The sequence below is a fragment of the Piliocolobus tephrosceles genome, chromosome 6 (assembly GCF_002776525.5).
Source record: "Piliocolobus tephrosceles isolate RC106 chromosome 6, ASM277652v3, whole genome shotgun sequence".
NCBI classification, from domain to species: domain Eukaryota; kingdom Metazoa; phylum Chordata; class Mammalia; order Primates; family Cercopithecidae; genus Piliocolobus; species Piliocolobus tephrosceles.
In genome coordinates, this window is record NC_045439.1 from 107,286,662 (window position 1) to 107,312,191 (window position 25,530).

General features: G+C 38.1%; 1 protein-coding gene across 10 annotated transcripts in view; it reads right to left on the reverse strand.

The window, feature by feature from the left end:
- The window catches only part of RNF111 (ring finger protein 111), a 113,205-nt gene that overhangs the window by 60,410 nt on the left and 27,265 nt on the right, over window positions 1–25,530 (reverse strand). For all 10 annotated transcript variants that reach the window (XM_023228609.2, XM_023228614.1, XM_023228613.2 and 7 more), the window contains exon 2: window positions 7,798–8,696. In XM_023228609.2, the coding sequence (XP_023084377.1) occupies window positions 7,798–8,677 (880 nt within the window). In that variant the 5' untranslated portion in view covers window positions 8,678–8,696. The remainder of the gene's footprint in view (window positions 1–7,797; window positions 8,697–25,530) is intronic.

A 25,530-nucleotide genomic window follows, 5' to 3' on the forward strand; every position in this document is an offset into this window, starting at 1 on the left:
AGTCAGAAGTTCTTAAAGGAACAGCTGTTTCTAGGTCTGGGGCAGGAACTATACATTAATCTGCACCTATCTGATATATCAGAGAGTAGGGAAGTTATCAAAGACCACTAGGATGGCATCAAAAGGACAATGACCCAGTTTGAAGATGTTCCCAATGGCCAAAGATGAAATCATTTTAAAAAATATAAAAAGACTGCAACAAACTGAAATCCATCAAATATACTAAAATTCATGCATTCATAATGATACTCAAAAACGAAAACACCCCTTTCGATGCTGCTAGAATACCAAATCATTCTGAGAAGTGGTAAATGAAGGAAGAAAATCAAGCATTCATCTCGCCTTTCCTGTATGAACAGAATTTCAGAAAAACCAATCAGCTGATGAACGAAGTGTTCTTCCTTTATAGAAGAATCTCAGATAATAAACTTAAGCAAAGTGATAGATTTAGAATATCAAGGCTGGGAGTCGTGGCTCACGCCTGTAATCCCAGAACTTTGGGAGGCCGAGGCAGGCAGATCACCTGAGGTTAGGAGTTTGAGACCAGCATGACCAACATGGAGAAACCTCATCTCTACTAAAAATACAAAATTAGCCAGGTATGGTAGCATAAGCCTGTAATCCCAGCTACTCGGGAGGTAGAAGCAGGGGAATCACTTGAACCCAGAGGGCAGAGGTTGCGGTGACCTGAGATCACATCTTTGCACTCCAGCCTGGGCAACAAAAGCGAAACTCCATTTCAAAAAAAAAAAGCAGTGTTTTGCAACCCCTAATATAATGAATCTGGGCAAGACCATTAATAACTGCTAAAAAACATTACAGAAAACAGTGAAGGGGAACTTTATAATGGAAGGATCAGAATGACACCTGAACCCTCTGATCAAGTTCAGTATGTGATGCAACAGACAGCACATAGTATCACGAACAAAGTACTGCCAGGACTAAACTTGAACCTAATCAAGCTTTTAGACCTAACTATCAGTTTACAGAAACGATGCCATATATAAAATAGAATTAAACCACGTGTGTTGAAGTCTCTATGAGTAAAATGATATCTACAATTGTTCTGAGACTCTCCAGGAAAAAAAAAGAGGGGTTAGAAATGAAATAAAAATGGCGGAATGTCAACATCGGAAGCGAGATGATGAGTACATGGGAGAGTTAATTGCATATTTCTGTTTTTGTGTATTTCTAAAAGTTCCCAAATAAAATCATAAAACCAAAAAATATAACTCAATCAATGCTATTTTTCAAAAACAAGGACAGAAGTATTCACAGCTTTAGATATATTTCCTGATCCTGCGACTCTACAATTCCAAGGGTTATCTTTTTAAGCAAACTTTTAAAAAAGGTTAAAAAGTCAATACAGTATGGACTACACATGGAAAATATATATATATAGCTACTGGATAATTTTTTAAGGTCCAATATAAGGTAAAATGACATCTGTAGTTTGAGACAAAGTTTCTAGTGATGCATCACTCATGGAGTCAGTAAGTGGCATATCTCACACAAAGCAGATAAGGATCCTATGCTCTCAAAAATTGTGATGACTTAAAAAATGGTTCTAGCAATTACCAAGACGTCAATGTCTATGCTGCTTGTGTGGATAAAATTATTTTCAGGAAATGTGCGTAATAATCACTAATTCTAAATTAACATTTTTTCAATATTTTATATGTAAATAAGTTAATAAGACATATGACTATTTTAACAACAGCCTTAAAACTTTATATTTCAAAGCAAGATAGACAAAATTTCTTTTTCTCCTCAGTGGTAAAATGGGACTGACTTAAGCTCTCTTATTTAGGAGCATATTTGACATTTACATTTCCTTCAAGACTGAAGGAGATATAATCTGTAATACCTATTAATTTTAAAGTTAATAAAGTATCAGGAAGTCCTCATATCCACAATTAACTGGGAAACCCAAGGTTTTAGTGCTATTAAATGTTAATTACTTCCAGTAAGGTTCTCTGAATAGATCCTAGAAACACATTACTAAAATTAACACCCATTCTCAAACCTAGCTTCTGTTAGGTTATTTTAAATATCTGAAGTTCTTGACAAATATTATAGGAACAAAACAGAATGTATAAATTATCAGCCTCACTGGCAACTGAGAAAAACTCAATGTCCAACAGGCTTGCTAATAGCCCAAGTAACACATCACTTTGGCTTTCTATAAAGAAAGTTACGTATAGAAATAAAGTTAAAATAATAAAAAGTAAAGAGTTAAAGTTAAAAGCCAATTAATAATGGGACAGCAAGAAGCAAATATTTTCCAGAAATCTGTTGACTATAACCAATAAACTGGTTATGTGCAGTGGCTCACACCTATAATCCAGCACTTTGGGAGGCCAAGGCAGGCAGATCACTTAAGCCCAGGAGTTTGAGATCAGCCTGGGCAACATGACAAAACCCTGTTTCTACAAAAAAAAAAAAAAAAAAAAAACAATTAGTCATGTGTGGTTGCACACACCTGCTGCTGTCCCAGCTACTAAGGAGGCTGAGGTGGGAGCATGGCCTGAGCCCAGGGAGGTTGAGGCTGCGGCAAGTCGTAATTGTGACACTGCACTCCAACCTGGGCAACAGACAAGGCTCTGTCTCAAAAAGCAAACAAAACCAAACCAAAAAGAACCACAGATAAACTAATGATGTAAAGTCAGTTAATTATATACAACTGTTGTGTCTTGGAGTGTTTTAAGATATTACAAAATACTTAAAATGTAGAACATTCTTCCATCAGCTTATTTCCCAATAGCCAATAAATATTGATGCACCAATACGGTTTGGCTGTGTCCCCACCCAAATCTCACCTTGAACTGTAATAATGCCCACATGCCAAGGGTGGGGCCAGGTAGAGAAAACTGAATCGTGGGGGCAATTTTCCCACATACCATGTTCTCATGGTAGTGAACAAGTCTCATGAGATCTGATGATTTTATAAATGCGAGTTCCCCTGCACAAGCTCTCTCTCACCTGCTGCCACGTAAAATGTGACTTTGCTCCTCATTCACCTTCTGCCATGATTGTGAGGCCTGCCCCACCATGTGGAACTGTGAGTCAATTAAACCTCTTTCCTTTATAAATCACACAGTCTTGGCCAGGTGTGGTGGTTCACACCTGTAATCCCAGTTTTTTGGGAGGCCGAGGTGGGCGGTGGATCTCTTGAGGCCAGGAGTTCGAGACCAGCCCAGCCATCATGGTGAAACCCAGTCTCTACTAAAAATACAAAAATGAGCCAGGCGTAGTGGCGCAGGCCTGTCATCCCAGCTACTCGGGAGGCTGAGGCAGGAAAGTCACTTTAACCCAAGAGGCAGAGGTTACAGTGAGCCCAGATTACACCACTGCACTCTAGCCTGGGCCACAGAGTAAGACTGTCTCAAAAAAATAATAAATAACAACAAATTAACCAGTCTCGGGTATGTCTTTATTAGCAACATAAGAATGAACTAATACAGTAAATTGGTACTAACAGAGTGGAGCACTGCTGTAAAGATATCTGAAAATGTGGAAGCAACTTTGGAACTGGGTAACTGGCAGAGTTTAGAAAAGTTTGGAGAGCTCCAAAGAAGATAGAAAGATGTAGCAAAGTTCAGAACTTCCTAGAGACTTGAATGGCTTTGACCAAAATGCTGATAGTGATACGGACAATAAAGTCCAGGCTGAGGTAGCCTCAGATGAAGACAAGGAACTTCTTGGGAACTGGAATAAATGGGTCACTCTTGCTATGCAAAGAGACTGGCAGCATTTTGCCTCTGCCTTAGAGGTCTGTGGAACCTTGAACTTGAAAGAGATGATTTAGGGTATCTGGCAGAAGTAATTACTAAGAGCAAAGCAATCGAGAGGAAGAAGAGCATAAAAATTTGCAAAATTTGCAGCCTGACAATGCGATAAAAAAGAAAAACCCATTTTCTGGGGGAGAAATTCAAGCCAGCTACAGAAATTTGCGTAAGTTATGTGGAACTAAATGTTAACAGGTATAACTACCCAATGCCTGTACCCTCATTGTATCTAGGAACTAACTTGCTTCTAATTTTACAGGCTCATAGGCAGAAGGGACTTGCCTTGTCTCAGATGAGACTTTGGACTGTGGACTTCTGAGTTAATACTGAAATGAGTTAAGACTTTAGGGGACTGTTGGGAAGGCATGATTGGTTTTGAAATGTGAGGACATGGGATTTGGGAGGAGCCGGGGCAGAATGATATGGTCTGGCTGTATCCCTACCCAAATCTCACCCTGACTTGTAATAATCCCCATGTGTCATGGATGAGGCCAGGTGGACATAATTCAGGTAGGCAATTTTCCACGTACCATGTTCTCATGGTAGTGAGTAAGTCTCATGAGATCTGATGGTTTTATAAATGGGAGTTCTCCTGCACAAGCTCTCTCTTGCCTGCTGCCATGTAAGAGGTGACTTTGCTCCTCATTCACCTCTGCCATAATTGTGAGGCCTCCCCAGCCATGTGGAACCCCTTTCCTTTATAAATTACCCAATTAAACCCCTTTCCTTTATAAGTTACCCAGTCTCGGGTATGTCTTTATTAGCAGTGTGAGAATGGATTAATAAATGCACATTGTAAGAAAAAGTTGTCCCAGAAGCTCCAGACTAATACCCAATCATCCATACAAATCATATCAACATTTAGTAAATAAGTCAAATTAAAAGTTCAGACATTCCAACTCTATCCAGAAAGCCTGAGTTCAAGTTCTAGTTCTACCATTTGAATTACCTAAGACTTTCTGCCAAATCACTTTATTTGAATCACTCAAAATACGACTAGGAAATAATCTATCTCCTAAAAATCTAAGGAAGTTAATTATTTGAAAGAGCTGAGATTTCTTGACAATAGAGTTAAGTCCCATTAATATTTCAGTTTAACTATTCTGAAAATAGTTTTAAAAAAATCATTCCAAACTGATTTTCCAAATGTTTCATCTGTAATATGAGTGTGATGATAATGGAATCCATCTCATATGAGTATTGGAAGGATTCAATGAGAATACACATAAAATAGAACATTACTAGCACAGAGTAAGCACTCAATCAGTGTTAGGTATTTTTATTGCCATCATGATATTAGCATCGAGGAATTCAATGCAAACTTCTTGGAGGGCATTCTGGTAAAAATAGCTAACAACACTTTCAATGCATATACCCTCTGAAACACTTTTAGAAATTATTCCTTAAGATACACTTACACAGGTGTACAAAATGCAAGCACAAGTTTGCTCAATACAGCAAATATTCACTGACAAAAGCTGATTAAATACATTATGGAACAGTCATACAAAGGGAATACTATGCAAATGTCAAAAAGAATGAGGTAACTATACATGGTGATATAAAAAGAGCCACATTATTTATCCTTGAATAGGCTTTCACATTTTCTAAGGGAGATAAGAAACTACTAATAGTGATTACTTCTGGGTAATAGTAAGACTGGAGGATATGAAGAAGAGATAACCTTTTATCTTCTATTTTAAACTTACTAGATACTTCTAAAATTCCATATCATGTGAATGTTATTAAATCATTATTTTTTTAAAAACTAGTTCAAAGAAATCACTTGTCTAGAAACCAGAAAACATTGGGTGTTCTTGGTTTCAACATTTTGGATTTGTTTCTAATGTTTGAGGGTAACGTCTGAAAATAATGTAATTAAAATAATGTAATCCTTCCAAGAAAGGCAGTAAAAAAAAACTTGCTACAATAATTATTAAATAAGATTTTTAAATGCATTAAGTTTGGACTTCTCTTTAATACTTGAGACTATATGAACCCCTGGCACTGATAATGACATTCAATTACTATGTTCTCATTTCCCTATAAACATCAGCTCCTTAGAACTTCTGCTCCACATCAACCATCCTGTCTCACTAACTTCAAGCACTCATTGAGCTCTGCTGTTCTCACTCCCAAAACCAGTACATGCACATTCTGACCACCTGAGAAAAAAGTGACAATTAAGCAAGACAACCCCTCATTTCCCTTATTTTCAGGAAACCTCTGGGAATGGTTATTCTACACTCTTCTCAGTTGGGTGTACACGATCAAAATGAACTCTTCTCAAAAAAGTATTTGTGTAGGTTAAAACTGATCTGAACATGGCCAAGCCTAAGATTAAGAACAAGGTTACTGGTTTTAGGGTTCTGGCAAAAATAGAAAAATGAAAATGAAAAAGGAAAGAAATTCGTGGAAAAGGAAGGGACTCATAAATAAGAAGAGAAGGAGAAATGGCACATCCAAAAGTAGACTAGCAAGCCCTGACCTTAACAGGCAAGACATAAGGTAAAACTGAGAAAGCTTATGTTAGTATTAGAAACCATGACATAGCTAACCCTTTAGAAAGCTCTCCCTAAGCCCACTGCCCTATTCCCTCATTTCACAAGAAATTAATCTTTTCCCTCAGTTCAGACAGCTCTTCAATGCTCACTTCAACAGCTCCCTTTAAATCACAACTGTAAAAGTGATGCATTATCTTAGGATGGTCTGTATATATGGAACATACATTTCAGGACTGTCTGCAAATAAACTTATTCTACTTACATATCACATTTACTGTGTGTGTGTGTGTGAGAGTGTCGGTGCGCATGAGCAAGAGCACATATGCGCTATAGCACTGACAGGAAATACTCCCTATCCAATTTTAATTGATGTATTGTATGCACTGTCAGGACTAAAAGTCTCTGGGTTCTAGTATTAGAATAAAAGTTACTACTCAAATACTTGAAATTATTTTTCAGCTATAAAGAACATGGTAACAGCAAACAACAAGAATACAGCACTTAAAGAAAAAATATTGAGAGGCCAACGCAGGTGGATTGCCTGAGCTAAGCAGTTCAAGACCAGCCTGAGCAACTTGACAAAACCCATCTCTACAAAAAATACAAAAATAAGCCAGGTGTGGTGGTGTGTGCCTATAGTCCCAGCTACTTGAGAGGCTGAGGTAGGAGGATGGCTTGAGCCCAGGAGGTGAAGGCTGCAGTGAACCAAGACTGCATCACCGTACTCCAGCCTGAGCAACAAAGCCAGATGCTGACTCAAAAAAAAAAGAAAAAATAATATTAACCAGTCTCTTTTAGTTACTAGAACTGTTCTTACTATGGTTGAATCCATTATACAGGCAGCTGAAAAAGTATTAATAAAAGTCAAGCATATTAAAGAAACACAAGAAAAAAACATGTACCATAAATTAAGAACACATATAAAATCTAATCTAGTATGTATAAAATGTAATAAATGAGGCCAGGTGTGGTGGCTCATGTTTCTAGTCCCATCATTTTGGGAGGCCAAGGCAGGCAGATAATTTGAGGTCAGGAGTTCAAGACTAGCTTGGCCAACATGGTGAAACCCTGTCTCTACTAAAAATACAAAAATTAGCTGGGCATGGTGGTGGATGCCTGTAATCCTGGCTACCTGGGAGGCTGAGACAAGAGAATTGCTTGAACCCGGGAGGCGGAGGTTGCAGTGAGCCGAGATTGCGCCACTGCGCACCAGCCTGAGGGACAGAGTGAGACTCTGTTTCAGAAAAAAAAAAAAAAAAAAAAGGAATAAATGGCTATTTCCCCAAAAAACTCTGACTTATTTTTGTCACTAGAAATTTTTTTAGTTTTTATCTTAGCATTGGAGTCACGGTTTAATACTGCAATTGGTAATTTATACAGCTTAAAAATAAAAGTTAATAGAGCCTGATAGTAACTTTAAATAAAATCAGTAAGACACAAACAAAAAATTAAGCACATATACAACGCAATCGGTTCCATGTTTTACTCAGCTTAAACATTTTTACCTGAGGGAACAGTTGGATTGTTTTGGTGGTTTTCACTGGCAGAAACAAACAAATCTTCTTCTCCTTCAGTTGATGAGCTAGAAGAGGATTCGCTGCTGAGGTCATTCTCACTGGAACTACTAGAACTAGGTAGCAAGGCATATTTTCTTCGCGCTAACACTTCTCGTTTCTTCCTCTGCATTAATATCCTCTCTTTTTGTTTCTGTGTCCTCTGTGAGGAATTATTTTTTACAAATCTCTTTCTGCATGGAAGTCTCCGTAATGAACTGCTATGTAAACAAGGTCTTTTCATTAACAATCCTGATACAGATTCTGTCTCAGTCCGAGGCCACTTATGAGACCGTGCACTATGGCTTCTACTTTTAGCACTCAAAATGGTCTGGGAATGTCTTACAGAGACTTCTTTATCCTCATCTGAAGTCACAGTATCAGAATCTCCAAAATGCAGACTAGATGAAGGAGAAGAAAGACAATCACTAAAAGAGGAATCATTATCTTCATCACTTGGTGTTCCTAGGTGTTGCCTCAGTCCTAATATTCCCTGGTTTTCTTTAACACAATTCTGCACATACGAAGGGCCAGCCTGCTGGCTTTTGCGTTTTTTCCTCACAACGACACTTTTTTCTTGTTCTTGTTGGTTACCATTCATGTCCTTCTCTTGTTTTTGAGAATCATCACAAAGGTGAGAGAATTCATTCCCCACTTTACTATTAATCATCTCAACTCCTGCAGGAAAACTTTTGGCTGCCCCAATGGGCTCTGGATGCAAAAGGATCCCTTTCAGACTCTCCTGTGTCTTTGGTGCATCAGAAGGAATCTCACTCTTCATATCCACTTTTAAGGTGTAGAGCTCGTTATATTCAGGAGTCCATTGAGACATGGGAAACTTTAAGGAAAGCCTAGAAGACAAAATTAGATAGTTAAAAGAATTTTAATGTGTTTTATTATACTATTTCACTGAAGAGTTCTCAAATTCCACCAAGAAGATCCCTTGTAAAGGCAGAACTGTCTTTTCCTCATCAGTACGCAAAATGTCTATTATGAATTATTTTACTGTTCTTATAAAACATTTTTCTCTGGTCACTCTACTCATGCACCCAATTTTCAGAAATACAGTAAATATAGAGCATAAACCTACTTAAAAACTTCTATTAACCAAAAACTGATCTTGTTGCATATCTTACTACCTTTAGCAACATAACATATTTGGCCAAATCAAACAATTACTTCAAACCTATTTCAGTGAAATATAGATAAAAAGATTCGAATTCAAAAGACTACTCAACATGTTTTACTCCTGGTATGACATTTTTAAGTGGTTATTAAATATTTCTGTACATCTAAATGGTTACATTAGATTGATACTATTAATAATGAGCTAATGAATATAAGCTTCTCTTTTCTATGTTTTTTTCCTTCACGCCATTCTATTAATTCTCTAATGAGAATCTTAATTCTCTAATGAGAATCTGAATTCTCCTGACAGTAGGCACAACTACTGCATTTCAGTTTTAGATACAGATTACAGCCAAGACTGTGGGCTGCTGAAGATTATTCAGTTAAATAAACAGTATAGCAGAATATAAAATCAAACTTTGTACAGCTAATCTATCTAAATCATTCAACATCTTAAATTACAAGCTGCCAAAAGGAGATTTGAATTTAAAGCATTTACATCAATGCAATGTACATATGAAAATAACTTAAAATTAGTAAATATCATGACAAAATGAAACATATTCATCAGAAAGGCAGTTCCTGTGACAAATGAAGAGCTTTACTGGTGCAAAATATGAGTAAACACTGTTAACATATTTTTAACAAGTTTTTATTAAGTATAGCATACACATATATTCTAAGTTTATAGATCAATGAACACTAACAAAATGAACACCTCTATGTAACTGGCAAACAGATAGAGAAACAACATAACCAGCACCCTAGAAATCCTCTTCCCATTACTACAACCCACCGAGTTGTTAACCACTATTCTAACTTCTGAAACCATAGATTTGTTTTGCCCATAAAATACATTTTTAAACCAGTTCCTAAAAAGCGAGTAAAACAGCGGTTTTGTAAGCAAGTATTTTCCCTCTCTACAAATGGGTTACAGAAATATATAATCTCACAGGTCTCCCATGTTACTGTAGTATACAACTTTATTATCAGAACAAATGACAATAATTAAGGCATAGAATGGCCTATTCCTACAAAAAGCTATCAAAACCACTTACAAGCACAGGCAGTGCTGTATCCAAGATCAGCCATCAAGCCCTATCTGTAGTTCAGCAGGATCAGTGATAAACCAGGAACACAAAGATGAGTGAACATGAGCATGGCAATGAGCAAATTACAGAAGGCAGCCAGTCAGACAAGGATCATTTTAATTAAAGGCAAGAAAACAGAAGTCACAATGACAAAACACAGGTACATGTGATCTAAGAGTTGAACGGGGTCAAATAGGATGGCTATAATAAAGAAGACAGGTAATAAGTGTTAGAGAGGATGCAAAAAAAAGAAAAAAATTGGAACCCTCATACATTGCTGATGAAAATGTAAAATGGTACAAGCTACTTTGGGAAGCAGTCTAGCAGATCCTCAAAAATTAAATACAGGCTGGGCATGGTGGCTCATATCTGTAATCCCACCACTTGGGAGGCCAAGGCGGATGGATCACTGGAGGCCAGGAGTTCAAGACCTGCCTGGCCAACATGGCAAAACCCCATTTCTACTAAAAATACAAAAATTAGCCAGTCTAGTTGCGCATGACTATAATCCCAGCTACTTGGGAGGCTGAGGCATGAGAATCGCTTGAACCTGGGAGGCAGAGGTTACAGTGAGCCGCGACTGCACTGCTGCAGTCCAGCTTGGGCAACAGAGCAAGACTCTGTCTCAAGGAAAAAAAAAAAATTAAACACAGAATTGCTGTATGACCTAGCATTTCCACTCCTAGGTATGTACCCAATAGAAATGAAAACATATATTCATAAAAAAACTTATAAACAGCAACATTAGTCATAACAGCCAAAAAGTGGGAACACAAAAGCCAATCAACTGATGAATAAATAAATCCATACGAAAGATTATTACTCAGCAACAGAAAGAAATGAAGTATGGTAGTCCCTCACTATCACTATCCAGTTTAACTTTCCACAGCTTCAGTTACTCACAGTATGAGAGAGAGACCACATTCATGTAAGTTTTATTACAGTATACTGTTAGAATTGTGCTATGTTATTGTTGTTGTTAGTCTCTTATTCTGCCTAATTTATAAACTAAACTTTATCATAGGCATGCAGGTGTATGAAAAAAAAACACTATATGGTTTCAGGCATCCCCTGGGGGTCTCAGAATGATTTCCCCTTGGATGGGGGCAGGGACTACATACTGATTCAAGCTACAACACGGATAAACAATATGCTAAGCAAAAGAAACCAGTCAAAAAGATAACATAATGTAAGATTCCCTTTATATGGAATGTCTGAAATAGGCAAAACTACAGAGATAGAATGTGGGTACCTAGGGCTGGGGATGATAGGAAGATTCGACTATAATGGCCAAAAAGTATGGAGTTTCTGGCCAGGCACGCTGGCTCACACCTGTAATCCCTACACTTTGGGAGGCCAAGGTGGGCAGATCACCTGAGGTCAGCTGTTCAAGACCAGCCTGGCCAACATGGTGAAACCTTGTCTCTACTAAAAATACAAAAAATTAGCCAGGTGTGGTGCTGTGCACCTGTAATCCCAGCTACTCAGGAGGCTAAGACAGGAGAATTGCTTGAACCAGGGAGGCAGAGGTTGCAGTGAGCCAATATCGCACCAATGCACTCCAGCCTGAGCAACAAGAGTGAAACTTCGTCTCAAAAAAAAAAAAAAAACGGTGGGCCGGGTGCAGTGGCTCGCGCCTGTAATCCCAGCACTTTGGGAGGCTGAGGTGGATCACCTGAGGTCAGGAGTTTGAGACCAGCCTGACCAACATGGTGAATCCCTGTCCCAACTAAAAATACAAAAATCAGCCAGGCATGGTGGCAGGCACCTGTAATTCCAGCTACTCAGGAGGCTGAAGCAGGAGAATCGCTTGAATCCAGGAGGCAGAGGTTGCAGAGAGCCGAGATCGCGCCATTGCACTCCAGCCCGGGCGACAGAGCAAGACTCTGTCTCCCAGAGGAAAAAAAAAAGGTATAGAATTTCTTTTCTTTTTAGTGAACTGAAAATGTTCTACAATTGATTGTGGTGCCAGCTATGCAACTCTGTGAATATACTAAAAATCCAATGAAATTATATCCCAATAAAACTCCTGCCAGAAAGTCAAGAGGTTAAAAAAAAAGTGAAAAAGTCAAGAGGAAAAGTATCAAGATTTCTGGGCATCAGATAACTATATAGACTCCACCAGCAACAGAAGTCTCATGATGTATCTTGGAAACAGCTGGGGTTCTTCCAGAAATCCATGTCAGAGTTATGTTCTGGTGGATTTCAGAGGAGGAGATCTTAGAGTCTTTACTGGCTGCAGATTTAAAAATTAGACTCCTCATCCATAATTACTAAGTCCTCATGTTGATAATGGAGATCATGAGAGGCAACGAAAATTTGCCAAAAACCAGACAAATTCTAAGAACATGGAGTCATGTACATTAATTTACAAAGAAGCGATTCATAGCACAATTAACTAAACCCAATTTCTTTTCCATCATTTCATGTCCCAAAGCCAAAACAACGCAATCAACTCTTTATGATTAAATCTGCTCTGATTTTTGGTCAATTTAGTCTGTCCAATGAGAAAAGAGCAGAGGGGAGCAAGGAGGGGTGGTTTGGTGTATGCTGTGGTGTGTGTTTGTAGACCTGTAACTGTTCTCTGAGTTACCATGTCATGCAGTCATTAAATGCAAAATTAGCATCCCATATAACTAAGAGGTTCCCACCCAGGGAGTAATTCACACTATTTTTTTTTTTTCTAAAATCCATCGCTGTATTGTATCAGGCTGTATTTTGAACTGAGAAGAGGAAAGTTCAAAAATAGACACAAGTATTGCACTTAACTTAAAAAGCGGCAAATATAACAACAGATAATATTCTCAATGATTTGCTATTTGATAAAATCGTATTCTAGTCTTTTATTTTTGTAAAAATTATTGGCTGACCTAATTAATTTACAAAGGAGGCAAATGTGTACAAGATATATCTCCTTGGTGACATTATAAATGGCTTGCTGTTATACATTGCTTCAATAGTGAAACCATAATACTAGTCCCTCTTTGTGTACATCGATCCAATCATTTTATTACTATGTCATGATGACTTCACGCTAATTACTCCTGATACTAGTGTAAAAAACACCACTATTGGTAAACTTTGCACTAAGAAAATACAACAGCTAAAAAAAAATACTAACTTTCAAAACTAAAATTTAGGGTTGGGATTCACATTTTATGTGAACAAGTTTATGTGAGCAAAAGGAGGACAAACCCATTAAGACTACCCATACAACTCTGAGGAACTCTACTTCTAAACTGTGATACACTATTATTGGTATGATGCTTCACTACCAATTATAAATATGAATACTTGCTTCAACTGTAAATAAAAATGTAATGATTGCTTACATGACTCTAAAGAAACAAGATTTTTTTTTGGCCGGGCGCGGTGGCTCAAGCCTGTAATCCCAGCACTTTGGGAGGCCGAGACGGGCGGATCACGAGGTCAGGAGATCGAGACCATCCTGGCTAACACGGTGAAACCCCGTCTCTACTAAAAATATAAAAACTAGCTGGGCGAGGTGGCGGGCGCCTGTAGTCTCAGCTACTCGGGAGGCTGAGGCAGGAGAATGGCGTAAACCCGGGAGGCGGAGCTTGCAGTGAGCTGAGATCTGGCCACTGCACTCCAGTCCGGGCGACAGAGCAAGACTCCGCCTCAAAAAAAAAAAAAAAAAAAAAAAGAAACAAGATTTTTAAAAGAAATTTAAAAAGCCGGCCAGGCACAGTGGCTCACACCTATAATCCCAGCGCTTTGGGAGACCGAGACAGGCAGATCACCTGAGGTTGGGAGTTCGACACCAGCCTGACCAACATGGAAAAAACACATCTCTATCAAAAATGCAAAGTTAGCCAGGCATGTTGGCACATGCCTGTAATCCCAGCTACTCAGCAGGCTGAGGCAGAAGAATTGCTTGAACCTGCAAGGTAGAGGCTGCAGTGAGCTAAGATCATGCCATTGCACTCCTGCCTGGGTAACAAGAGCGAAATTCCGTCTCAAAAGAAAAAAGAAAAAAAAAAAAAGCCATAGATGACTTGGCATTTTTCTACAACAGTTTTAGACATTATCAGAAAATCAACTAGAAATATGTCTACCATTTAACTATCTTTTTTATATAATTAAGTGAAAAAAATAATACTTGTACTACAGGGATATCACTTGGGGTGTGCATTAAATTTTTAATTATCTTATTTCTTTTTCTGTGTGCCAGCGTAAGTGTATGAAACCAAACGCCTGACAGAATATTCTCTTCTGCTACCTATAACTACTACTACTCATATCTAGATAATACAGACAATAATGTTTTGTTACATATTCTAAATAGTCAAAATTTCATTAGCAAGAAACATATTTTCCCTCAAAAGTATCACTCTGGACCCTTAAGTACATTAGCTCATACTAAAATTTCTCAAGAGATTTCTGCTAGGAGTACACAACCTAACAATGTACTCAATTATGAAAAGAAGAGTGCGACCCTTGATAAACTTACTACCTTTCCTAGTAGAAAGGAGAAAGTTATACTCAGGATAACTGCTATGAAACTGTAAGATAAACTTGATTTCTGGCTGGGTGTAGTGCCTCACACCTGTCACCCCAGCACTTTGGGAGGCCGAGGAGGGCGCATCATAACAGCATTATTTGCAAAAACCAAAAGGTGGAAGCATTCCAAGTGTCCACTGAAGTGATGAAAAGATAAACAAATGTGATATACATGTGCAATGAAATAGTATTCAGCCTTGAAAAAGAAACCCTGACGCATTACAACATGGATGAAACTTGAAGACATTATGCTAAGTGAAATAAGAACACACAATAAGACAAATATTGTATGATTCCACTTATATGAATTACCCAGAGTAATCAAATTCATAGACAGAAAATAAAATAGTGGTTGTGAGGGCCTGAGGGAGGGGGAGAAAATGAGTTAGTGTTTAGTGATTACAGAGTTTCAGTCAGGGAAGATAAAAAGTTGTGAAAATGGATAGAGATGTTGCATAACAATGTCAATGTACTTAATGCCAAATTATAAACTTAAAAATGATAATTTTATGTTATGTACATTTTACCACCAAAATAATTCAAAAGACATATTGTTACAAAACACTATCCTGGAAAGGCTAGTAAAGTCACTCAACAGAATGGGCATAAATATGTAAAAGAAGAATATTTAATCCTATGTTGGTATCTGCTTCTCAGAGAATCTGAACTAAAACACACTTCATTTAAAAAATCACCCTCTCTTCCTCATCACTCAAATTCATATTCTGTCTTTCATAAAGTACTTGCTACTAACTGAAAAGATCTTGTTAGCCTACTTGTTACACAAAGCGTCTCAAAAGAATGTAAATTCCAAGGAAGTGGAAATCTCATCTAGGCAGATCTCCAGCAATGAAAACAGTTGACTGGCACATAGTAGGCACTCAATTAGCATTTTTTCAATTGCATTAATCTGTAAAAAGAATGGGTTAAAAGGAAGGAAGGAAACACAACTGCTATATTTCTAGCTTAGGTAACTAAGTATATGGTGACACCAATAGCTAAGATAGAAAAGAAAATATGCAGAATGAGAATAGTAGTAATAAAATTAGGAAAACAATACCTAAGATTTCTTGAACATTTACTATTGTCCAATTTCCTTTTTCAGGTATTCTGGAGCCACAAGATGTTTACCATGTAACTGGGGATGATCAGGTCCTTAAAACAGAGAAACTGACCATAGAAAAGAACAGTAAGGAGCCAAAAGATCTTTTTCCTGTATATTATTGGTAAACTGATCTACATGTTACTTCTTGGGGCATAGGAAATATTAAATAGGAAAGTGGTTGCATCTTCCAGAAAGTCTATTAAGATCACTCTTCATGTCCCTTAGGGTCTCAAGGCTCAAAGTTATAAAGTAAATCTTCAAACTAGAAAACTGGCAGGATTCAGCTCACAGGCATGGTTTGTTTGGCATATATAATTCAGAGCAAAAAAACCTGATGGTTAATACTGAAACACGGCCGGGAGCGATGGCTCAAGCCTGTAATCCCAGCACTTTGGGAGGCCAAGATGTGTGGATCACGAGGTCAGGAGATCGAGACCATCCTGGCTAAACGGTGAAACCCCGTCTCTACTAAAAAAAAAAATACAAAAAAACTAGCCGGGCGAGGTGGCAGGCGCCTGTAGTTCCAGCTACTCGGGAGGCTGAGGCAGGAGAACGGCATAAACTCGGCAGGCGGAGTTTGCAGTGAGTCGAGATCGCGCCACTGCACTCCAGCCTGGGCGACAGAGCGAGACTCCGTCTCGGAAAAAAAAAAAAAAATAGTGAAACACTAGGCATTCTCATTAAAATCTGGAAGAAAAAAAGGTATTCACTGTTATAAAACATTGTTCTGGAAAGGCTAGTAAAGTCATTTAAACAAGAGAATGGGCATAAATATTTAAAAGAAGGTAATTTTTTTCATTACTGGCAGATGACACTGACAAATGAGCTCAACAGTAGAAAACCACTGGCAACAGTAAGACAGGCCAGTTACTTATATATTTACCAAAAATAAGTAACACCCCAAAAATCAATGACTTTACACAAACAGAAGCTAGTTAGAAAATACTACAAAATAACAAAAAAATACTACTTACAATAGGAATGAGAAGATTTAATATCTGGTATGAAATTAAACAAGAGACACATAGGACCTACACGAAAACAATTATAACAATGGTACTTATGCAAAAATTTATGGGAAATTCAATTTGATGCCAAAATAATAGCAAATTCTTTCAATTATAAAACAGTGTAAACTAACATGCTATTTCCTCACTTTTTTCCTTTTTTTTTTTTTTTTGAGACTGAGTCTTGCTCTGTCGCCCAGGCTGGAGTGCAGTGGCACGATCTCGGCTCAATGCAACTTCCGCCTCCCGGGTTCAACCAATTCTCCTGCCTCAGCCTCCCAAGTAGCTAGGATTACAGGCATGTACCACCATGCCCAGCTAATTTTTTGTATTTTTAGTAGAGACAGGGTTTCACCATGTTGGCCAGGCTGGTCTCGAACTCCTGACCTCAGGTGATCCTCCCGCCTCAGCCTCCCAAAGTGCTGGGATTATAGGCGTGAGCCACCATGCCCAGCCCATTTCCTCACTTTCAAAGATTCTCTGTCATCGAGGGAATCCACCAGAACACAGTAGATCTGTTCATACTTTTGCATTAAGCAGCTCAGAATTTCTCCTTACTTTTCTCAGATCCAAAGTAAAACCTAGATACCCTCTAGGTAGAGAGAAGGAAGAACAGGCAATCTCCTTACTGGATGTGTCTATGCTGACATAATGAGAAGTTTCCTATTATTTGCCAATGTCACTTTGGTCAGTCTTTTGGCTGCATTTAAAAGACACTGGAAGAATGATTTATATGGAGTGTGAAGAGGTTAAACAACTTAAATCCAAAGACGTTCACTATACTCCTTAACTTAAACAGATATCCACAGAAACAATGACTTGCTAAAAGAGGACTGCACAAGGAATATCCATTTGAGGAGATTAAGGGACATCCTCCATTCCATGTTGGTCTGGGTATTCCTGCTCATGCTATAAAAAGGAATGAAAATACAGTTAAATGTAGAATAGAACTGTCAGATTCTGGAAGTCAAAGTTATCTTTTGGGAGGTCTGTCTAGGATAACTATCTCCTCTGACAGGTAAAGAGGAACTGAGAAGCAAAGATGGAACCATGCTTACATTTAGACAGACTTTCACATGATTTTAATATCTCAGCTAAGGCTTGCTCTGAATGAAGTTAAAATTCTCTGTTGCCTCTAAGTACAAAGACCTCAAAACACAGGGTAGAGAACTAGCTAACAGACAAAACCACTAAGAGGAAAATTTCAAGGTTAATTAGTCTTATAAAATATTTTTATTTTATGCTTGCAATCCCAGCACTTTGGGAGACCAAGGCGGGGGAACGACTTGAGGTCAGGAGTGTGAGACCAGTCTGGCCAACATGGTGAACCCCATCTCAACTAAAAATACAAAAATTAGCCATACATGGTGGCGCGCGCCTGTAGTTCCAGCTACTCGGGAGGCTGAGGCGGCAGGATTGCTGGAACCTGGGAGGCAAGGTTGCAGTGAGGTGAGATCACGTCACTATGCTTCAGCCTGGGTGACAGAGAGAAACTCTGACTCAAAAGAAAAAAAAAATTGTAAGAAGCTAGAGAAAATGATGGCATAGTAATAACCAAAAAGCTACAGTAAATCTAAGAAACATGTGAAAACATTATGGAAAATGAAATATTCAATGGATACTGAGTGATAAACAGTGATGTAGATTTTCGATCTAGGGATCAGTGAGTTACAGTCTTGACTGACTCTGCCACTACGTAATCTTGGCCAAACTACTCTCTAAAACTGTTTCTAGTCTATAAAATTGGAATAATAATAGTGCTCACCTCATAAAATTCCATAACTGTTAAATGAGAGTACCTAACAAAGCACATGGCATAGTGGCGGTTATTAATTACTTTCCTAAAGGAGCAGTTACATACATAAGGCATAACATTTAAGACCTTCTCTTATACCTAAAAATAAATGAAATCTTTGAGATCCAGAAGGGCATAAGCCAGGCGTGGTGGTTCACACCTATAATCCCAACACTTCGGGAGGCGGCGGCAGGTGAATCACTTGAGGTCAGGAGTTCAAGATCAGCCTGGTCAACAAAACAAAACCCTGTCTGTACTAAAAATACAAAAATTAGCCAGCCGTGGTGGCACCCACCTGTAATCCCAGCTACTGGGGAGGCTGAGGCAGAAGAATCACTTGAACCTAGGAGGCGGAATTTGCAGTGAGTCGAGATCACATCACTGCACTCCAGCCTGGGCAACAGAGCAAGACTTCGTCTCAAACAAACAAACAAACAAAAAAAGGCAGGGCATAAAATCTAGGCTCTAACCTATGAGGACACAGAGGCATAAGAATGATACAATGGACTTTGGGGGAAAGGGTGGAAAGTGAGGTGAGGGATAAAAGACTACACATTAGGTACAGTATACATGACTCAGGTGATGGGTGCACCAAAATCTCAGAAATCACCACTAAAGAACTTATTCATGTAACCAAACACCACCTGTTCCCCAAAACCTACTGAAATTTAAAAAATAAAAATTAAAACAACAAAAAAGAAGGGCATAAAAAACTGTTCCCACAAAAGTTTGAAGTATAGAAACAAAGGACCAAATTTCTTTAGCATAAAACCTATCAAAGCCAAGAATTCTACAAACTCTCCTCTATTATGGTGGACTGGAGTTTGGTAGCTGGATGTTTCAGCCCCCTAAACTCTAATATCAGATATTCTGCTTTTGGAAACAGGTAAATTAAACCTCTCTCAATTAATAAGTTTCAATTTCTCAATGAACTTAATGATTTTCTCATCTGTCTTGTTAAAGTATGCTGAAATCCTTAAATATTAGTCATCAAAGAGAAATATAACATCAACTTACAACGCCTGTCAATACAAACTGGGTGAAGTTCAATATGTTATAGAGTATACTGCTCTAGCTATGACTCTGTTATCATCACCATCAATAGCAAAATGAAGGGTGTATCTAATCTCACAAGCCTGAACAGTATCTGGGAGTCAGTTCTTTTTTGGTAGGGTGGCAGCACTACAAGTCACAGGGGCATACTGCACAAGTGTCTAATATTTCTGGTAAGGAAGCCTGGATCCTGAAACGTATAATGAAACATAAAACATGAGACATAAAGATACTGCCAATTAATTACTATATAATACCATATATAATGCATATTTACTATATATAATGCATATTCTATATAGTATATATTTCACTATATATAATGCATAGTATACATTGTATTATATTTATGTATAGTATATACATATATGTATAGTATATACATATATTATATATGTATATTGTATGTTTATATATAGAATTATCTTACAAAATATATAGTATATTTGCATATTATATCTAACAAATTTTATGTATCTAACACGTAAAATATTTTACGTATGAAATATACTTATATTTTATATAACACAAAATATACAATTATATGATATATAAAATAAAATCTAAGAGAACTAAACTCAAAAATCCGTTAAACTCATTTCAGTGCATGCAGTAGCTGTATTTTCCTATCAATAAATACTTTGTTTTTTGTGGTTTTTTTGAGACGGAGTCTCACTCTGTCACCCAGGCTGAAGTCCAGTGACATGATCTCGACTTACTGCAACCTCCATCTTCCAGGTTCAAACAATTCTCCTGCCTCAGCCTCCCAAGCAGCTGGGACTACAGGCACACACCACCACACCCGGCTAACTTTTGTATTTTTAGTAAAGACAGGGTTTCACCACATTGGCCAGACTGGTCTTGAACTCCTGACCTCAGGTGATCCACCCACCTCAGTCTCCCAAAGTGCTGGGATTACAGGCATAAGCCACCACATCTGGCTTAAATACTTTTAAATATCCAGTAATAACATGTTTAAAAGTGCAGTGGAAAAAAGATCACTTTCTCCAAAGCAACAAAAATAGTTATATAGTTATTCCAAGGTATTAAGCCTGACAAGAACTGTGTATAAACCTATATGAAAAACACTACACAACTGTAAAACAGAATGTAACAGATAATCTTAGTAAACAGCGAGAGACCTCATTTCTGGATGAGCAACGACTCCAAATTGGCTCCATCACAAAACAGAAGAAAGCCAATTTTTTCTTAAACTATAAAACAAACACTACCATCAGACATATCAGGACTTTAAAAACACTGTATTTTTTCAAATGGCCTGAATACATACTCCTAAGGATCCATTCAAATTAATATTGTTTGCATTTTGTTTCTCATTATTTTGTTCAGTGGAACTCTAAAATAATTAAAACTTAATTGAAGAAAATAAATAAATGGATCACACCTGTAATCCCAGCACTTTGCGAGGCCAAGGCAGGTGAATCACTTGAGCCCAGGGATTCAAAACCACCCTGGGCAACATGACGAAACCTCGCCTCTACAAAAAAAAAAAAAAAAATACAAAAATTAGCCGGGGAGGTGACACATGCCTGAAGTCTCACCTACTCGGGTGGCTGAGGTGGGAGGATCACTTGAGCCTGGGAGGCAGAGGCTGCAGTGAGCTGAGATCTTACCACTGCACTCCAACCTGGGCGATGGAGCATGGCGCTGTCTCAAAACAAAACAAAAAAAAGAAAAGAAACAAATGTACAGTTATATGCACAAGTGAGAGGGCAGAAACAAAAGGGAAAAGCTGAACTCAAACGTTTTTTCATCCTTTTCTTCTTTAAAAGAAAAAAGTATTCCACAAAATTAACTGCTAAGCAGCCTTTTAAAATCAGGCAGGATTTGTACAAACTGTTATGGAAAGTACGGATCATTTTCTTTAAACAGACTACAAGTCTACTATTATAGCATTCTTCTTTGTGAAACAACTTACATTAATATATGTATTTTTAAAATACTTAAAAATACACACTTAACAGTTCGGGAGTGAAACAATAGGGTAGAAATTTATAGCACTGGGCTAAGGTCTTTTACCCTTTATAAGTTTCTGTATACATAGTTTGTTTTTCCTAAAAAGTAACCATTTACCAATTCTGAAATTAAAGATTTTTTAAGGAAATAAATTATGAGAATACATTTAAATTTTTCACTACATTAGAACACAACTTTGTTGACAACAGATTTCTACACAAACAAATCAAATATATGCAAGAACAATTTTTACAGGAATCTTGACTAGGCATAAAATTTCTTAATGACCAGAAATGACCACCAATCCTGGACACCTTAATGACGGAATAGGGCGGAAACTCAGAAATGTCAGTGACTGTTAGCAGACTTGAATGGAATTGTCAAACATGAGAACTGATTTTTAGTTACTGATATTAGTCTACAATTCTAGGCATGTTGTTTTTGAACCTATGTTTACAAATAAATTTGAATGCTCAAAAATGCTAATTTATCAAATGATTCCACAAAATCTTTCTTCATTAAAAGTGTAATAATTATTGCTGCATTAATGGAAAGTAGTCTGTAAGAGCTCAACAAACAAGCCGGGCAGGTGGGTCACACCTATAATCCCAGAGCTTTGGGAGGCCGAGGCAGGTGGATCACCTGAGGTCAAGAGTTCAAGACCAGCCTGGCCAACATGATGAAACCCCCTCTCTACTAAAAATACAAAAAATTAGCTGGGCGTGGTGGCGGACACCTGTAACCCCAGCTACTTGGGAGGCTGAAGCAGGAGAATCGCTTGAACCCAGGAGGTGAGGTTGCAAAGAGCCGAGATTGTGCCACTGCACTCCAGCCTGAGAAACAAGAGCGAAACTCCATCTCAAAAAAAAGAAAAAAAAAAAAAAGTTCAACAAATAATGTGACAAACCTGGAAGATAAACCTCCACGACCTTTTGTTCTTGATAATTCAAGTAATAATTCTGTCAACTTTCAAAGCTTCAAAATTACAAACTACTCTTAGAGATTTCCGTTATTTCAACTTCCATTTTCCAAAACTGAACTTTAAGTGGCTTCCAGATTTCCTTGGAGATTGGAACTGAAGAGTTCTCTCTTTTAAAGTGATAGAAGCCAAACTTAAAGACAATTGATGTTTTTATAAATGTATGGAAAAGGTATCTGCTTCAACATGTCTTCAAAATTTAACAATCTGTAACAGGTAAATGTAGAATTAAACCATATTCCCAAATAAGCTCTTAAATCTTTACAGCAGCACATTCTACATTCTTAACTATTAATTTTTTTGTCAATACTATTAAATGGCTTGGTCGTTCTCTTATGAATAAGCATTGTCACATACGCTGAATGACGCATTCACCATCTCTAGAAGGTCAAACTTAAAAATACAAAAATAAAAATTATTGTGGCCTATACAGCAGTGGTTTCCAGCCTTTTTGGCACCAGGGATCGGTTTCGTGGAAGACAATTTTTCCACGGACCCAGGGTGGGGATGAGTGGGGGTGGTTTGAGATGATTCGAGTACATTTATTGTGCACTTTATTTCTATTATTACATTGCAATATATAATATTATACAATTCACCATAATATAGAATCAGTGGGAGCCCTGAGCTTGTTCTCCTGCAACTAGATGGTTGCAACTGGCAATGATGAGAGAGAGTGACAGATTATCAGGCATTAGAATCTCATAAGGAGCATGCAACCTAGATCCCTCACATATGCAGTTCACAACAGGGTTCACGCTTCTACAAGAATGCGGTGGCTGATCTGACAGGAGGCAGAACTCAAGTGGTAATGTGAGTGATGGGGAGTGGCTGTAAATATAGATGAAGCTTCACTACTCATCCACCACTCACCTACTGCTACGTGGCCTAGTTCCTAATAGGCCACAGATGGGTACCAGTCGGTGGCCCAGGGGTTGGGGAACCCTGCTATACCGAACTCTTTGGAGAAAACAATGTCACTGCAGCAGCAAGCACATCCTTGTGACGGGCAGGAAATACTGTTTTAAACAGGTAGGGTAGAACAAAATTATGGTGGGCCCAGCAAGATGAAAAATGTTGACTGATACGGTATACGCTCAATTACTCAATAATCACAGAATAACTACTTTACATGCTGGATCTGTGGGCAGAGAGAGAAAATACAGGGTCCTATCCTTCAAGAAGCTCACAATTTTGTATGACAGAATTACAGAATAAAAATATTTAGACCAAGGTGGGCAGATCACGAAGTCAAGAGATCGAGACCAGCCTGGCCAACATGGTGAAACCCTGTCTCTACTAAAAATACAAAAATCAGTTGGGCGTAGTGGTGCATGCTTGTACTCCCAGATACTCGAGAGGCTGAGGCAGGAGACTGCTTGAACCCCGGAGGTGGAAGTTGCAGTGAGCCGAAATCACGCCACTGCACTCCAGACTGGCAACAGAACGAAATTCCATCTCAAAAAATTTATACATATATGTGTGTGTGTGTGTGTGTGTATATGTGTGTGTGTGTGTATATATATATATAAAAAGAACAAAATTGGTCAGGAGCAGTGGCTCACACCTGTAATCCTAGCATTTTGGGAGGCAAAGGTGGGCAGATTGCTTGAGCTAGGAGGTCAAAACATGGTGAAATCCCATCTCTACTAAAAACACAAAAGTTATCCAGGCATGGTGGCATGCACCTGGAGTCCCAGCTACTCAGGAGACTGAGGTGGAAGGATCACTTGAGCCCAGGGGCAGAGGTTGCAGTGGGCCAAGATCATGCCACCGCACTCCAGCCTGGGCATGAGAACCTGTCTCGCATAAATAAATAAATAAATAAATAGCCAGAATACATTATAAACATGCTATAAATAAACGCATTCTGTAGGAACAAAAGGAGGCGGCAATTAAGGACTCTGATAATGGCTTCATAAATAAAGTGGCATCCAAGTCAAACCATGAAGGATGCACAAGATGACAGTGGGCGAAGAATATTCATTTCAAACAATGCTGAGACATGGCAAGAAATGGCAACATCTAAATACTCTAATGCTTGGGACTGTAGGTTCTTTTGTTTTTTTTTTTTTTTTTAGTAGAGAGAACAAGCTGGGGTCAAATTATCAGAGTGAGTATAGGTTTCTGTTTAACCTAGTTTGAGGGAGACTTACCTGAGGAGCTGAAGGGAATAGACTAGAGGGAAAGTCTGAAAGACTACAGAGGAAGCTCTTGCAGTGATGGGGACGAAGAGTAGTTTTGGCAGTTTTACCACATTAACATGCCAATTGTTACTAACAATATTATCTCCATTTTTATTAAAATATATAAAATATTTCAATACTATTGTAAAACTATATATGAATTCATAAGAATGATAAAAGAATAAAAATTTAGAAACATACAAAACACAAAACATGACAATATCTCTAATATGCTAGTATGCAAAGAAAGCCTTCAAATGGTAAGAAAAACATAGGTGACCTCTATCTTACCCATAATATTTTTATTCTTTATTTCCCTTTTGAGAAAATTATAAAGAAAAATAACAGAATAAAAAAAATTCAACTTTGGTCCTAGTAAGTACTGATCTAAAACTAAGGCTAAATAAAAAAGGCCAAACTACAGAATTTTAAAATAACAAGAAATTGGGTGGTGAGGCACAGTGGTCAGGCTCACACATGTTATCCCAGCACTTTGGGAGGCCAAGACAGGCAGATGGCCTGAGGCCAGGACGAGACCAGCCTGGGCAATATGGTGAAACTCTGTCTCTACAAAAAATACAAAAATTAGAGGAGAGTGGTAGCACACAAATGTTGTCCCAGCTATTCAGGAGGATGAGGTAGGAGAATCGCTTGAGCCCACGAGGTCAGGGCTGCAGTGAGCCATGATGGCAGCACTGCACTCCAGGTGGTCCATAGAGGAAGACTCTGTCTCCAAAAAAAAAAAAAAAAAAATCTGCAATTCCTGTTAATACAAATTTTCAAATACACCTCTTTGTTCATGACAGTTTTCCTGATAACATGCTTTCTTTCTGCATCCAAAGA